Below are 14,201 nucleotides of genomic sequence, written 5' to 3' on the forward strand. Positions count from 1 at the left end.
CCTCCTTGTCCTCCTCCGACGTCGTCCTTCTTCCACCCGACTCTTGTCCCTGTCTGAAGGGAGACGGCCCCTTTTATACGCACCTGGATGTGCTCCAGGTGCTCCCCGCCAATCTTCCACCGGCACTCCTCAGTGTGGCGGAAGTGCCGGCTGCGCACCCCGGAAGCACTCCGGGTGTCCCCTCTTTTCTACCCCCCAGCACTTCCGGGTGTGGCAGAAGCGCTGGGGTCCAGGGTCCCCAAGGCATTGGGGCGCCCCCTGGCGGTGACCACAGGCCCCTACAGGGTAGAGCTTCCAAGCTCTGTACCCATGGCCCCCAAAGCAACCAGGGTGGTCGCCCCCTTGTGGTCTGGAAGAGGCACAAGCCCTCCTCCGGTCCTCCTGGGCATCCCGGCTGGGTACTACCCCCATCCGGGCACCACAAGGGGTAAAAATCCCTCTTACAACAGAAAAGCTAAATACCCCAAAATTTCAAAAATGAAGATTTTATTGAAATCTGGTAATGCTTTAGAAAAAACAAAATTAACTAACATGTTTTTTATTTGTCAATAATTTTGTTTATTTGTCGATATTCATTATGCTCTTTGCTGCACTTAGAGAGTACTTTATGCAACTAAAGGATGCAGGAGAAGTGATTGATGGGCCCAGTGAATCTCACCACTACCCAAAAGGGTGGACGGATGACTGAAGATAGAGTGGTGTCCTGTACAGGAAAAAAGAGATATGATCACGTTGTGAAATGGAAAGTGAAGGTTTGGTGAAATTCAAGGAAGATACAAAGCTCAAAAGTTAGTAAGCACTGTGTTTTTTTTGTTTGTTTTGCTGTTGAGTACTGATACTCGTAGATGTGAACTGGCTCTCATCTTTGTTATCCCCTCCACTCCACTGACCTCCAGGCCCTGATCACAGCTCTGAAAACCAAACCCCGCTTCCACTGTCGCTTTTCGACTGTAACACTTAAAACATTAAATGAGACGCCCTCCCCAGTCTTTGATCACACTTCTGCAAACTCCAAAGGAGAAGTGTTGGTCTTAGATAGTGGCATTTGAATTTCTAATGGGAAAATACTCTGTGCTCATTGTTCTTCTCGTTAATAAATCAGTGTAACACCAGCAAGTAAATCCACTTAAAGCACTGCTTTGAATATACATTCACATCTGTGGACCTTAAATGAGGACTACATAAAACTCACCAAAAAAAAAAAAACACAAAAAGAATTACTCTACTTGAGTGAATGGCATAAACAAATGAAAATCATAAACATCTAATAATTATAATAATATATATTCAGATTTCCTATTTTTGCTACTGATTAGCTATTTCAATTCAAAATACTGTACTTCACTTTCCTATAAAATGGTCTTTTGCGGTGGCCATAAATAAAGTCCAAGTCACTAGGAAAAGCGGAAAAAAGCAGGAATTGATCTAATGCAGTTTTGTTTTACTCATGGACAATTGTGTATAGCATGTTCAAGAGTAAGCAGCTACAGTGACCTAACATTATCATCATTATTTGGCTAACACCTTTATCCAAAGTGACTTATAATATTTGAGATACAACTGGTTGCATTTCTTTTGTTTTTCCAAATGGAGCACAAGCAGATGAAGTGGCTTGTTCATGGTCACATAGTGTCAGTAGAAGGAGCTGACCCCATAATCTCAGGGTATGAAGTCCTAGGTCCAAAACCTTAACCACTGCAACACACTGCCTACTAATAATATTAGCCCTTGGTAAAAAGAAAAAAAAAACTACAAATACTGTATAGAGAAAAGTACTCAGTTTGTTACATAGTAATTTTACTACACCTGATTAACCAATGGTACTATAATTGACGCCTATTGTCTTATGAAATTCCCTGGACAAAACTGGGTAACACATCTAATAATAATATAATTGTGTACTGTACATAATAATTCCACTCCTGCGTGGAACCTGAGTCAGTATCCTACTCCTCATTGTTGCCTGTGCATTGGCTTTCCTCCCACATTCCCAAAGAAGTGCAGGGTAGGTGACTTGCAAAAAAAAATCGCAGCTTGAGATGAGGGATTTCAGTCCTTCCACCTACTCGGTACTAGACCAGTGACGCAACTGGAAAGTTATACAATAAAAGTTGCAATGTTTCATGCCATGATTTTTTTTCAAAGCTCCCACATGAAAGTGTATTCTTTGCAATTAAACGACAGAAAAACATGTTTTTTCCTCTCTAACTTGTAGAGTTATTTCAGTTTATGTAATCTTTTAGACAATTATTGAAGGACTTTCCAAGATATTGTCCTTATGCCAGTTTTCTTGATGACATCCCACTGACAGAATAACACAGTCAGGAGCAGCTATAGAAGCTAGTGGAACAGGTGCAGAGATGGAAGATTGCAGGTCTAAGCTGTAAAGATCAAAGTGAACGTACTTTGGTAAAATGAAACAGGGTCTCATAACATCTGGCATGATCTGTACATCGCAATGCAGATGCTGTGGGAACATATCCAAAGAAAGAAAAGGCAACAATATTCAAATCAATATACCTACACCTCCTTACATACTTGAGTTAAAAGAGAATTTGGAACATTTAAAGTATTACACATTTTTGAAGATGTTATCAGCATTTCAAGCTCTAGCATATACAGTAATCCCTTCTCCATCGCGGGTGTTGCGTTCCAGAGCCACCCGCGAAATAAGAAAATCTGCGAAGTAGAAACCATATGTTTATATGGTTATTTTTATATTGTCATGCTTGGGTCACAGATTTGCGCAGAAACACAGGAGGTTGTAGAGAGACAGGAACGTTATTCAAACACTGCAAACAAACATTTGTCTCTTTTTCAAAAGTTTAAACTGTGCTCCATGACAAGACAGAGATGACAGTTCCGTCTCACAATTAAAAGAATGCAAACATATCTTCCTCTTCAAATGAGTGCGTGTCAGGAGCAGTGAGATAGAGAAAAGCAAACAAATCAATAGGGCTGTTTGGCTTTTAAGTATGCGAAGCACCGCCGGCACAAAGCTGTTGAAGGCGGCAGCTCACACCCCCTCCGTCAGGAGCAGAGAGAGAGAAGAGAGACAGAGAAAAACAAACAATCGAAAATCAATACGTGCCCTTCGTGCTTTTAAGTATGCGAAGCACCACGGCACAAAGCTGTTGAAGGCGGCAGGTCACACTCCCTCAGTCAGGAGCAGGGAGAGAGAGAGAGAGAGAGAGAGAGAGAGAGAGAGACAGAGTTTGTTTTTCAATCAAAAATCAATACGTGCCCTTCGAGCTTTTAAGTATGCGAAGCAGCATGTCGTTTCAGGAAGCAGCTGCACAAAAGATAGCAACGTGAAGATAATCTTTCAGCATTTTTAGACGAGTGTCTGTATCGTCTAGGTGTGCGAACAGCCCCCCTGCTCAATCCCCCTACATCAGGATCAGAGAAAGTCAGCGCAAGAGAGAGAGAGAAAAGTAAGCTGGGTAGCTTCTCAGCCATCTGCCAATAGCGTCCCTTGTATGAAATCAACTGGGCAAACCAACTGAGGAAGCATGTACCAGAAATTAAAAGACCCATTGTCCGCAGAAATCCGCGAACCAGCAAAAAATCCGCGATATATATTTAAATATGCTTACATATAAAATCCGCGATGGAGTAAAGCCGCGAAAGGCGAAGCGCGATATAGCGAGGGATTACTGTATACCATTTCACAAAGATAAAAAAATGGTGAGGTATCAACAAACAAGTAACTCTTACACAATCAATTAAACTGATGCCTTCAGCAGATAAATTAGTTCACTGCAATGCTCAAATATCATAGTCTGTATAGTTAAGTATTATTCTATTATGGAATTTTAGAGAGATGAGTCCTATGACTATAGAACAAAGAACTTCAGAATAAAGGGAAGTCACTAAATAAGGATATTGGATAGAAGGGTTTTGAGATGAAAATCAAACTCAATCCTCTAAGGGAAAAAAGAATGCAACGTATAGGAACACAACAATACAATAATGAAGACAGATACTTGGAGGTAAGGTTGTTATATTCACTGGTTATGGGGCTGGAGAGTGCACACGTGTTGCTTATTGATTAGCACATGTAAGTAAGACTTTCACTGTACTCTACACAATATTATGACAATATTGACCCGCTAGACCTATGAATGGAAACATCTGAACTACTCCTTTTTTCTCCTGCTATTAGTGAGTTGATTGAACCAATGCTGATTCTTTCCAACACACTTGCATTTATACTTGTCAAAAATAAAAAGCAGAATACTGTCTTCTGATTGCTTAACACAAGCAGAATGACAAAGGGAAGTACTGTATAAGGCCCATAGTTTTATGTCTCATAGTTTTAACTCAACACAATGCCTTTGGAGTTTTGAACTTAACATACTGAAAGCTCAAATACTTCAAATATTTAAACAATGATCATGTTAAAAATGTAAATATGTTAAAAACCTTTTTTGTAAGAAATACTCTTTTGGTAAGGACTCACTGTGCTACCCATCTCTATAAGTAATCAACGTAGACCTCAGAGTTAACATTTGCGGTGCAACTTGCAATGCATATACTGTATGTAGCTCTATGCCATTTGGTATGGGATTTGTTAAAAACATACTAGTGTTTGTGATGTTTAACCTATTGGAATGACAAATACAATACATTTTACTACTAAAAATGTTTGTGATGCAAAATCTTTTAGAATGACAAGAGACAGCAACCAGAGGGACACACAAACATTTATGCTTTTAATAAGCTGGTTGATGAATCTTCCACTGTCATTTGTATACAATACAATGAAATTCTCACTAGCATGTCTGTTGTCTCTTCAGAATAGTGACAGTGATACAATACAATGAAAAAGACAAAAAAACACCTTATATAGGCTGTAGCCTTTTTACGTGTATATATATATTGTCACAAAAACGAGACATAATCAGATAAAGGTTTGGGGCAGCCACCCGTATAATTTGTTTTCCTGGCTGCAAAATTGCATTCTTTTAAATACAGCACTGATGTGCTCACAACAGAGTCCAAAACAAGACTGAGGAAATAGGGAAAAGGGGCAGGCTTTTAAAGGGGGAGACAGGAAGTGAGGTCATAAGGATCGGGCCCATGTTCTTCAGCCATTGGTTTGAGCCCGGACGTGACATCACAGGGGCCGGAGCTGGTAAGGTCTCCTTCCATTGGCTCGGTCCCGGAAGTGACGTCAAGAGAGCCAGATGGAATCTCCTGGGAATGGTCTACAGGAAAGGGAGAAAAAGAGTCAGTGCACTCTGCCACATCCCGGCATGCCTCAGAACTGCCTTCACTCAAGCCCTTTAGCTGCCTCCCATGCGCACGTGTGTGACAATTTATATATATATATAATATACAGTATATGTGCAAGAACACATACCATATTTTTTACTATTATAAGCAGAAATGTAACCCAGACATCTCTGGTGTGCCAATGGTTCTGTATTGTTTGTCCGAAGAAAGAAGTGATTAAAGCAACTGTGCAGGATGGCTGAGGTCTTTAAAGATCCTGCTTGTATTTCTGAGGCAACGACAGTTGTACAGTATATGTCATGAAAAGAAGGAAGCTGAGTGTTGGTACTGTTCTCTGCTGTCTTCACCACACTCTGCAGGTCTTTATGCTCTTCAGCCAAGCAGGTGCCGTACCAAGATGTGATGGATGGGCTCCACAGTGCACTAATTGAAGTTTGGGAGAGCAGATGGAGAAAAGGGAGCTTTCCACAGACATCTCAGTAACTACAGGTATTGTTGAGCCTTTTTTACCAAAGACAAACTATGTTGCTCCCACTTCAGATCATCAGTCACGGTCACTCCAAGAAATTTAAAGTTACTCAGCCTTTCAACAGAGTCCCCTTTGATGTATACAGGCAAGTTACTGGTTTTTTAAAGTCAATAACTAGATCCTTAATTTTGCTAACTTTAAAGGGGAGATTGTTGTCCTGACGACAACAACTGTGCCAAAATAAATCTCTACCCCGTGAGCTGTCTCTTCATTTTTGGTAATCAGACCTGCAAAGATGGTGTCATCATCAAATTTAATAATGGAGCTGTGGACCTATTTCTTGCATCACAGTCAAACACGAAGAAGGAGATCCAGAAAGACTACCATAAACTACCAAAACCAATACATCTTGCGCATAAGATCAATCTACAGAATAAAGAAAATTACTTACGAATTTAATATAATTTGCTTGTTTTGCAAACACTTCTAATTAATAGAGGCTCATGTTATTAATAATAATACATTTTATTTATATAGCGCCTTTCCCATGCTCAAGGCACTTCACAGAGTTTAAGAAAGAACGGCAGAGTATACAGTATATAGCATTGTACTAAACCAAATAAATAAATAAAGAAGAGTAAGATAGTAAATTCAGAGAAAAGCCTAACAGACAACATAATTGATGGTCTAGCACACACACACAGGTTACATGAGCATCTTGACATAGAGGTAAACTGAAAGAAGGGTAATAAAATCAGGTAGAGCTAAAAGCCTTCCTGAACAGATGAGTTTTGAGTTGTTTTTTAAAAGAATTCATGGAGTCAGCTGATCTAATTAATTTTGGTAGGTCATTCCAGAGTCTGGGTGCTATATAGCTGAAAGCCCTGACACCAATGGAGTGTAGATTAGTGTGGGGTACAACAAGATTGCCAGAATCAAAGGAACTTAGTGGGCGGACAGGCACATCGTGATGGAGAAGGTCACTGATGTAGTTTGGTGCAAAGTCGTTTAAGGCTTTGTAGGTTATTAGTAGAATTTTATATTCAATTCTGTAAGACACAGGGAGCCAGTGAAGGCGAAGCAGGATAGGTGTTATATGCTCGCTGCTGCTGGTCTGTGTAAGGATTCTGGCAGCTTAGTTTTGAATAAGCTGGAGCTGTGATATAAGATTAGAAGGGGCACCTGCCAGTAGGGAATTACAATAATCGATGCGGGATGTGATAAAAGCAGGGATAAGATTCTCAGTGTTAGAAAAGGAGAGGAAGGAGACGAACATGTGATATGTTACGGAGGTGAAAGTTTTTTTAATGTGATTTATGTGGGTGGAATAAGAAAGGGAGGAATCAAAATGACACTAAGATTCTTTGCAGTAGAGGCAGGTCTGATGAGATCACCGCCAAGATTGACTGGGAAGGAGCTCATTTTATTTAGTTGCACTTTAGTCCCAATTTGCAGGAGTTCAGTTTTGTTGCAATTTAATTTTAAAGAGTTCTGCTCCATCCAGGTTTTAATTTCACTGAGGCAAGTTGTGAGCTGAGAAAGCTCTGATGAAGTTCCACTGTTAACACTGAAATAGAGTTGAGTGTCATCTGCATAAAAATGATAACCCAGTCCATAGCTACAAATAATAACAAGGGGAAGCATGTAAATACAGAAGAGAAGAGGGCCGAGCCCTGAGGAGCTCCTTGTTTGACTGGCGCTGAGCTGGATCTGCTCTTGCCAAGATTAACAAACTCTTGCCTATCAGTCAGATAGGACTTGAACCACTGGAGGGCAGTGCCAGAGATACCCAGCATGTTCTCCATTCTGGACAGTAGAATGTCATGTCTGACAGTATCAAATGCTGCATTGAGGTCTAACAGAATTAATATGCTGGTTTGTCCAGTCTGCTGCCATAAGCAAATCACTGGTTACCCGTAGCAGAGCAGTTTCACAGCTGTGCTGTGCTTTGAAACCAGACTGAAAGGGTTCCATCAAATTATTAGAAGTTAAGTAGTTGGTGAGTTGGGAAGCTACAACACGCTCAAGAACTTTTGACAGAAAAGGTAAGTGGGAAATAGGCCGAAAATTGTTAAGATTGTCAGCATCAAGACCAGACTTTTTTAACATTGGGTTTAAAGAAGCGGTTTTAAAAGTGAGTGGCACAAAGCCAGTGTCAAGGGATGAGTTTATTATTGTTGTAATAGTCGGGATTATGGCATGAAGGCAGGATTTAAGAAGTGTGGTGGGGATGGGGTCCAGTACACAAGTAGCTGGCCTCATCTTACAAAGCAGGTCATTAACAAAAGCAGATATGACTGGTGAGAACTTAGAGAAGGATGGAGTGGGAAAACAGGGAAAGATATAAACAGATGATGTATTTATGTTAGTTGAATTATTTAGATCTTTAATTTTGTTACGGAAAAAGTGGAGGAATTTCTCACAGACTTCAGTAGAAGATGTAGGTTGAAGTAATTTAACTACAGAGAACAAAACCCTTGGTTTGTCATGGCCACTTTCTATTATCAACATGTTGTGACAAGTCAAAACAGTCCAGTAAGGATAGGAATTCATTTCTCAGTTTAGATGTGAGGATGTCAATATGGATGTTGAAATCACCAAGAAGAATGACTCTCTGGGAAAAGGAACTTAAGTGGGTTAATAGTTCAGTCAGATCAGATATGAAGGATGCATTGTATTTTGGAGGACGATAAAGAACAATGCTGCGGTGGGTTGGCACCCTGCCCAGGATTGGTTCCCTGCCTTGTGCCCTGTGTTGGCTGGGATTGGCTCCAGCAGACCCCTGTGTTCGGATTCAGCGGGTTGGAAAATGGATGGATGGATAAAGAACAATGAGTAAGACAGGACCTGATTCCATTATTAGTTTAAGAGCCAGACACTCGAAAGACAATGGACAATCAATTGGGATTCTTTTGATGTTTAATTCCATTCTAACAATTACTGCAAGTCCTCTGCCTTGTCTTGAGCTACAAGGCTGTGTGAGGAAAGTGTAGCCAGGTGGTGTCGCCTCCGTGAGAGACGTAAATTCATTAATTCATGTTATACCCAATGTGCATATTTATTACTTACTATTTAGCACCTTTATCTTTATAATACACTTAACACGTAATATTCCTGTTTGTATCGTTTTAACCTATAGAAAACATATTTGCTCAATTGAGTTTTTTTATTATTTAAAACTTTGTTAATTTTACTTACAATATTTTGCGACTTGATATAAGTGTCCGCTGCTCTTGTACACAGAAATCAAATTACTTTTACATATACGTATTAAGGATTTGAAATAAGTTCGACATATGAGCTGTGAAAAACGCTCGGCATTTGTCTTAAAAAACACTACTTTTTTATTATTATTACTACGACGACGTTAAAAACATATAAAAATAGTAATGTTAACAGAAAAGCAAAGGCCATTAATACAAGTCACTTTCTATTTTCTAGGTCGACTTTATGCATGTTCTGGAGTGGTTTCAATTTTACAAACAAAACAGGAGTCTCCAGAAGACCCTCAATAATCCAATATCGTGATCAGTTCGTTTAATATTTTAAAGTATACACCGCATCTTGTTCGTTGCGCTTGGTCCACGCCGGCGCTTTAATGCCTACTAGCCACATAAATCTTTCCAACTTTTTCTCATAATTATTTAACGTGTTTATTCGGAGGGCAAAACAAATAATATTTCGCCATCATCACCTTAAATGATTCAAACTGATTACTAATTTCCCTTTGGGATTAATAAAGTATCTATCTATCTACTAGTACAAATACGGCCATGCGCTTCTTAAACTAAGTCAATGCTAATCGTGAACTGTAATTCTTTCTCTTTGTGATTTCCGTACGCACAAAACTGTGAAGCATCCGTGACCTTCATTGCTTTTTATTTTATAATCCAGGCTCACATAAACATATTCACAGCAGTAAGGTCACCCGCGTTTTCTCCTTTTCTCTCACTCTTCCTTGTAGTGTCGTCAGCTTTGTTTGTTTTAAATCATTGGTTAAAGCGAACATTTCATTCGTATTATTGGTGAGTTATTCTGCCCATTACAGTCTAAGAACCGCCTTAAACCTTCAGCGGTGTGCGCGCATGACTGAGTCACCCAATAGGAATTCTTCGCGCAATTTTTCAAATTATTTTCCGAGTAGCGCTATCCGGCGCTTCACTCCTAATGATTTCCGGCACTAAATAGTTCTTAGAGGAAAAATACTTTTGGAGATAATAACAATGGAAAGAGCGCAACTCAGAAATGCACATTAATATTACTCTCAGCTCCAAGATGTGAAGATTGCCTTTGGGGCTTGGTAGCTGTTATCACATGGAAGTGTTGGTCTTGAGCCGCGGAGTGATATATTATGTACGTCAGATAGTGAAACGGCTACGCACAGGGTTGGCCGCGCTTTGAGACGTTGAGCCCGACTCAATGAACTGTTTCGTGTAATGCGGCAATGGTTTAATTCCTAGTTTTTTGGTTTTTTTTACATCACCTTGTTTTTTTAGGACAGTGTGATTTTCTGAGTTTATATGGATTTTGATATCTCGTGTTGTATTTTACGATAAACAGGTATGTGTATCTGCCGTTTGTCTGAAGTATAACGTTTATGCATGAAAATGTTACGATATTGCATGGCATTTGTTCATATCGCCCGCCACAATTTGCTTCTTAGTCTGCTTTGCGGAGACCGCAAGTAGTAGTAACGTGCTACTGCGGCTTATTTTAAGACATGTAAGAACTGTTTCTTAATAGTTTTGCGGTATATGTGTTTATATATGCTTATAATATACAGGTTCGTTCTGGTTAAAATGTGTACTTTATTAATACTGTAATTTCCGTAGTCAGACGTTCCATGTTTTCAACAGGTAAGCTGATTTTAACTGACCAAGATGACGGTGCATGGGAAAATTGTAATTATAAAGAGAAATGGAAGTGATGGGACAGAATTCCCGCTAACGATGCCTTTATGCATGTTTGGAAGGTCAGTGACAATTTAACCGTTCGTTTTTCTTAAACGATACACGATGATTGTATTTAATGTGCATTAGATAGGCGTAAAACTTCTGCACGGTGATCGTGGATCATTCCACCTTTGGTAAAAACCCCGAGTTTCAGCCATGTTTGTTTCAGATGTATTCATATTAGTCTTCTGTTTATGCCTTGGATAAATTGCATCCTTCAGCTCAGTTTCAGCATATAAGTTTAACTGCAGCACTGTCTGAATCTGACTTTTTTTTTTTTTTAAGGTTAAAAGCCATTATATAAATGGTTCCCAGTTTTTATTTTTATAAAAGTGTATTTAGACAGCATTAAATATATGGTCTAGTGGTAGGTAGTTACAGTTCTTAATTTTAAGATGCTGCTTTTCTGTTCATCTCTTTTGAAAATAAATTATTTTAAATATGCAAAGCAAAACAATAAATAACTGGCATATGAAATATGTTAACCTGCATTGTCTGTTACGTACAGGAAACCAGATTGTGATATTCGCATTCAACTACCCCATGTTTCTAAAGAACACTGTAAACTGGAAATTAATGAAAATAAGGCAGTAAGTCATGTTTTATGTAAATCTAATTTAAAATAGTTATGTTGTTTGTAGGTGTACATTGCTTTATTCATGTTTTCTTTTAGGTAATTTTAACTAACCTGAGCTTGGTTAATCCAACTTGTGTGAATGGAAATATTGTACCAGAACCTAAACAATTGAAGCACGGAGATATAATAACTATTATTGATCGTTCTTTCAGGTAATTTCATTATGCATTTTTATTATATGTGATGGTTACTGTCAATATTAAATGAATGCATACTGTGTAAATCGACGTCATTAGATTCAGCATGAAGTTCACACTGACCCCCTAAACTGAGTATGAACATGTGTACCTGTAGATGTTTGTAATTTACTCGTTTTCATTCTCCTTAGCAGATGGATTGCTGTTTCTTTAATTGTCAGTACACAGTTGAACATCCCTTAGTATTTACAGTATGTTCTTGACAATTTCTAGGATATCCTTTATTTCATCTTATTTAGTTACATTTACTATTGCTTGTGATTTTAGGTTTGAATATCCCAATGCTACTCCTAGGAAGAGAAGATCAACTGCAGGAAACAAAACTTTACAGGTAATGAAAAAAGTAGTCTAAATAACTGAGTGTTCATCGTTGGCAGTTATTGCCAACAAGTAAATTGTGATTGCCAAGGCTTATTTTGATAGCTTTATTGTACACCAGATTGTCAAGATCATAGAGTGGTGTATTTAAAAGCATTGTTACTATACTTTTAAAAGAAACTGTACTTTTAACAAAGATTTGCCGTCTTATTTTGAAGTGCTGTCTCTTTGTTTTTGAATATAAAAACCTGCTTTAAGTAGCATATTTATTAATTTAAAAAGTTTCATTTTATATGATACCTTTTTTATGTGTTGAGTAAAGGGATAGAGAAGTTTTGCATCATCAAATTCTGTAAATGTACTTTTTTGGCTAATTTTGTAGTTCGACTGTTGCCAAAAGTTTTCATACATTCAATTTGTAAAGAAAATGTAAATTTGTGTGCTTTTAAGTGTACATTGCAGAAAAAGTTCTTAATGTTTTAAAGGCTATTAAATTGAAATAAAGGCAATGGTGAAGATTCCATTAGAAACATCTTACTTTGTTGACCTGAATGCTTTTGTGAATGCTGTATAAATTAACAGGTGTTTATTCTTCAGCAGGTGAAGGAAACTGTTGGCCATTTATCTGAAAACAAGAGTGAATTTACAGCTTTGATTTCAGGTGGGTTTGATAAATGTGTGAGGAGTCTGAGTTTTCATATGATATCTTTACATTTTTATGCCTTAATGTAAAGTCTGTACACTTACACTTTATATAAAAACATGCATGATATCACAATTTGGGTATTTGAAATATGTGGAATAAGAAACAATCGTGTCCTAAAACTGTTAGTGCAGACTTGGAGATTTGTTTGTTCTATTTGTAAATTGGCAAACTGTTGATTATGAAAATGTTATGATTGGTTTATTTCTTTAGTGCTACTGCTACTTATTTATTTTGGTACTTTAATTTTCATTCAGTTATTCGTAGGTACTAAACATGTTAAGAAGAACTGTTATTCATATTTTACTTGGACAATTCTAAAAAAAAAAAAATAATGTTACTAGTATGATATGTCCACACTTATAAGTATTAAATAGTACGGTGTTTAACTTCCACCTCTTAGTAGGGCTGTTATACTAGCCTCTCTGTCGTTTTCAATCATTTAAATGTTCTTTAAATTCAGTAATGTTTCAAACATACTGATGTGATTAAAATTGGGGATGTTTGTCGTACATATTAAAAAATCTCCAATTGAATTTGGCACTAGTGACACCGGAGTAACAGCCACATGCTATACATCTTGCTACTTGGTCTGTTAAGCAAAAGCTTGAATTTAAAAAGCACTGAAGTTCAGATTCTGATACTCTTTAAATTGGAAATTTGTAGTTTGTTAGCATCTCCTTGTGTATCCAAGACAAGGATTATAGAGACTTTACTTCTTGTGTTGTTGACAACACAAATCTAAAACATTTATCAGCTTTTTGCAAGGTGGCATCATAGTTTCACCTTCCTAGCATCTATGTTTAGGTGGTTCAAGATGGAAATTCATAATGCTTTACGGCAGGCTTGATAATTCTGCCAGAAGTGAAACTTTTCATTTAGTGATAGGAGGCCACATTCTGTCAGACTCCCTACTTTCCTTATATTGTCCCGGTTTTGTGAAATGTCAGCTAAAACTTATTTATTTTCACTTTACGGTACTTAATGTTTGTCAGGCATATTTTTGAGGTCTCGCTGGTGTCTAACTTATTTTCAGTGCTGATCATTTTTTCATTTGGTTCTGATTTGTAATCCTGTTTACTTTGAAAGACATCTTAATGGTACTATTTAAAAATTAACATGAAATTTGCAAATATTCTGTGACAGTACAGTGGGGGACTATGAGACAGCATTATTTGTACCTTTTTCAGTATTGAGTAAGAAAATGTGCTTTTAACTTCCAAGTGACACTAGTTATAAAGTGAGTGTTCTTTTTTTTGTTAAGAATGTTTATCAGAAATGAAGATGCAGTTGCAAAGTGTTAGCAAGTTTCATTGCAGGGATCTATGTGTTTTGCACTTGTATATATTGATGTATGCTTCATCTGCATTGTTAAAAATGGTTATTTTGGTAGGCTCTTTGGTGTAATCGCTGAGATATACTGTATATCATCATTTTAAAGTGAAAGGTGTTCTCTTCCCAGTACTGGCTTTTCTTTTTTTGTGTGTGTGTGTGTGTGTGTGTGTGTGTGTGTGTGTGTGCTTCTTACCGAACTTTTTAAATGCCTGTATGTTGCATTTGTAAAGAGAAAAAAGGTTCTATACATATGTAGGATCCTGTTCACTACAGAAAATCACTATATAGGGAGATATATGCTGTTTCACTTAAACAGCGATTATATGGAAGTACCAAATGTTATCTTGCAAAA

General features: G+C 37.8%; 1 protein-coding gene across 1 annotated transcript in view; it reads left to right on the forward strand.

Moving 5' to 3' along the window:
- Positions 1 to 9,936: 9,936 nt before the first annotated feature.
- Positions 9,937 to 14,201, forward strand: part of mki67 (marker of proliferation Ki-67) — a 49,577-nt gene continuing 45,312 nt past the window's right edge. Inside the window, exons 1-6 of the mRNA XM_051922265.1 lie at positions 9,937 to 10,267; positions 10,564 to 10,679; positions 11,168 to 11,249; positions 11,333 to 11,448; positions 11,761 to 11,824; positions 12,412 to 12,472. Of these exons, the coding sequence (XP_051778225.1) occupies positions 10,588 to 10,679; positions 11,168 to 11,249; positions 11,333 to 11,448; positions 11,761 to 11,824; positions 12,412 to 12,472 (415 nt within the window). The 5' untranslated portion in view covers positions 9,937 to 10,267; positions 10,564 to 10,587. The remainder of the gene's footprint in view (positions 10,268 to 10,563; positions 10,680 to 11,167; positions 11,250 to 11,332; positions 11,449 to 11,760; positions 11,825 to 12,411; positions 12,473 to 14,201) is intronic.

This window comes from Erpetoichthys calabaricus, chromosome 2 (genome assembly GCF_900747795.2).
Source record: "Erpetoichthys calabaricus chromosome 2, fErpCal1.3, whole genome shotgun sequence".
NCBI lineage: Eukaryota > Metazoa > Chordata > Cladistia > Polypteriformes > Polypteridae > Erpetoichthys > Erpetoichthys calabaricus.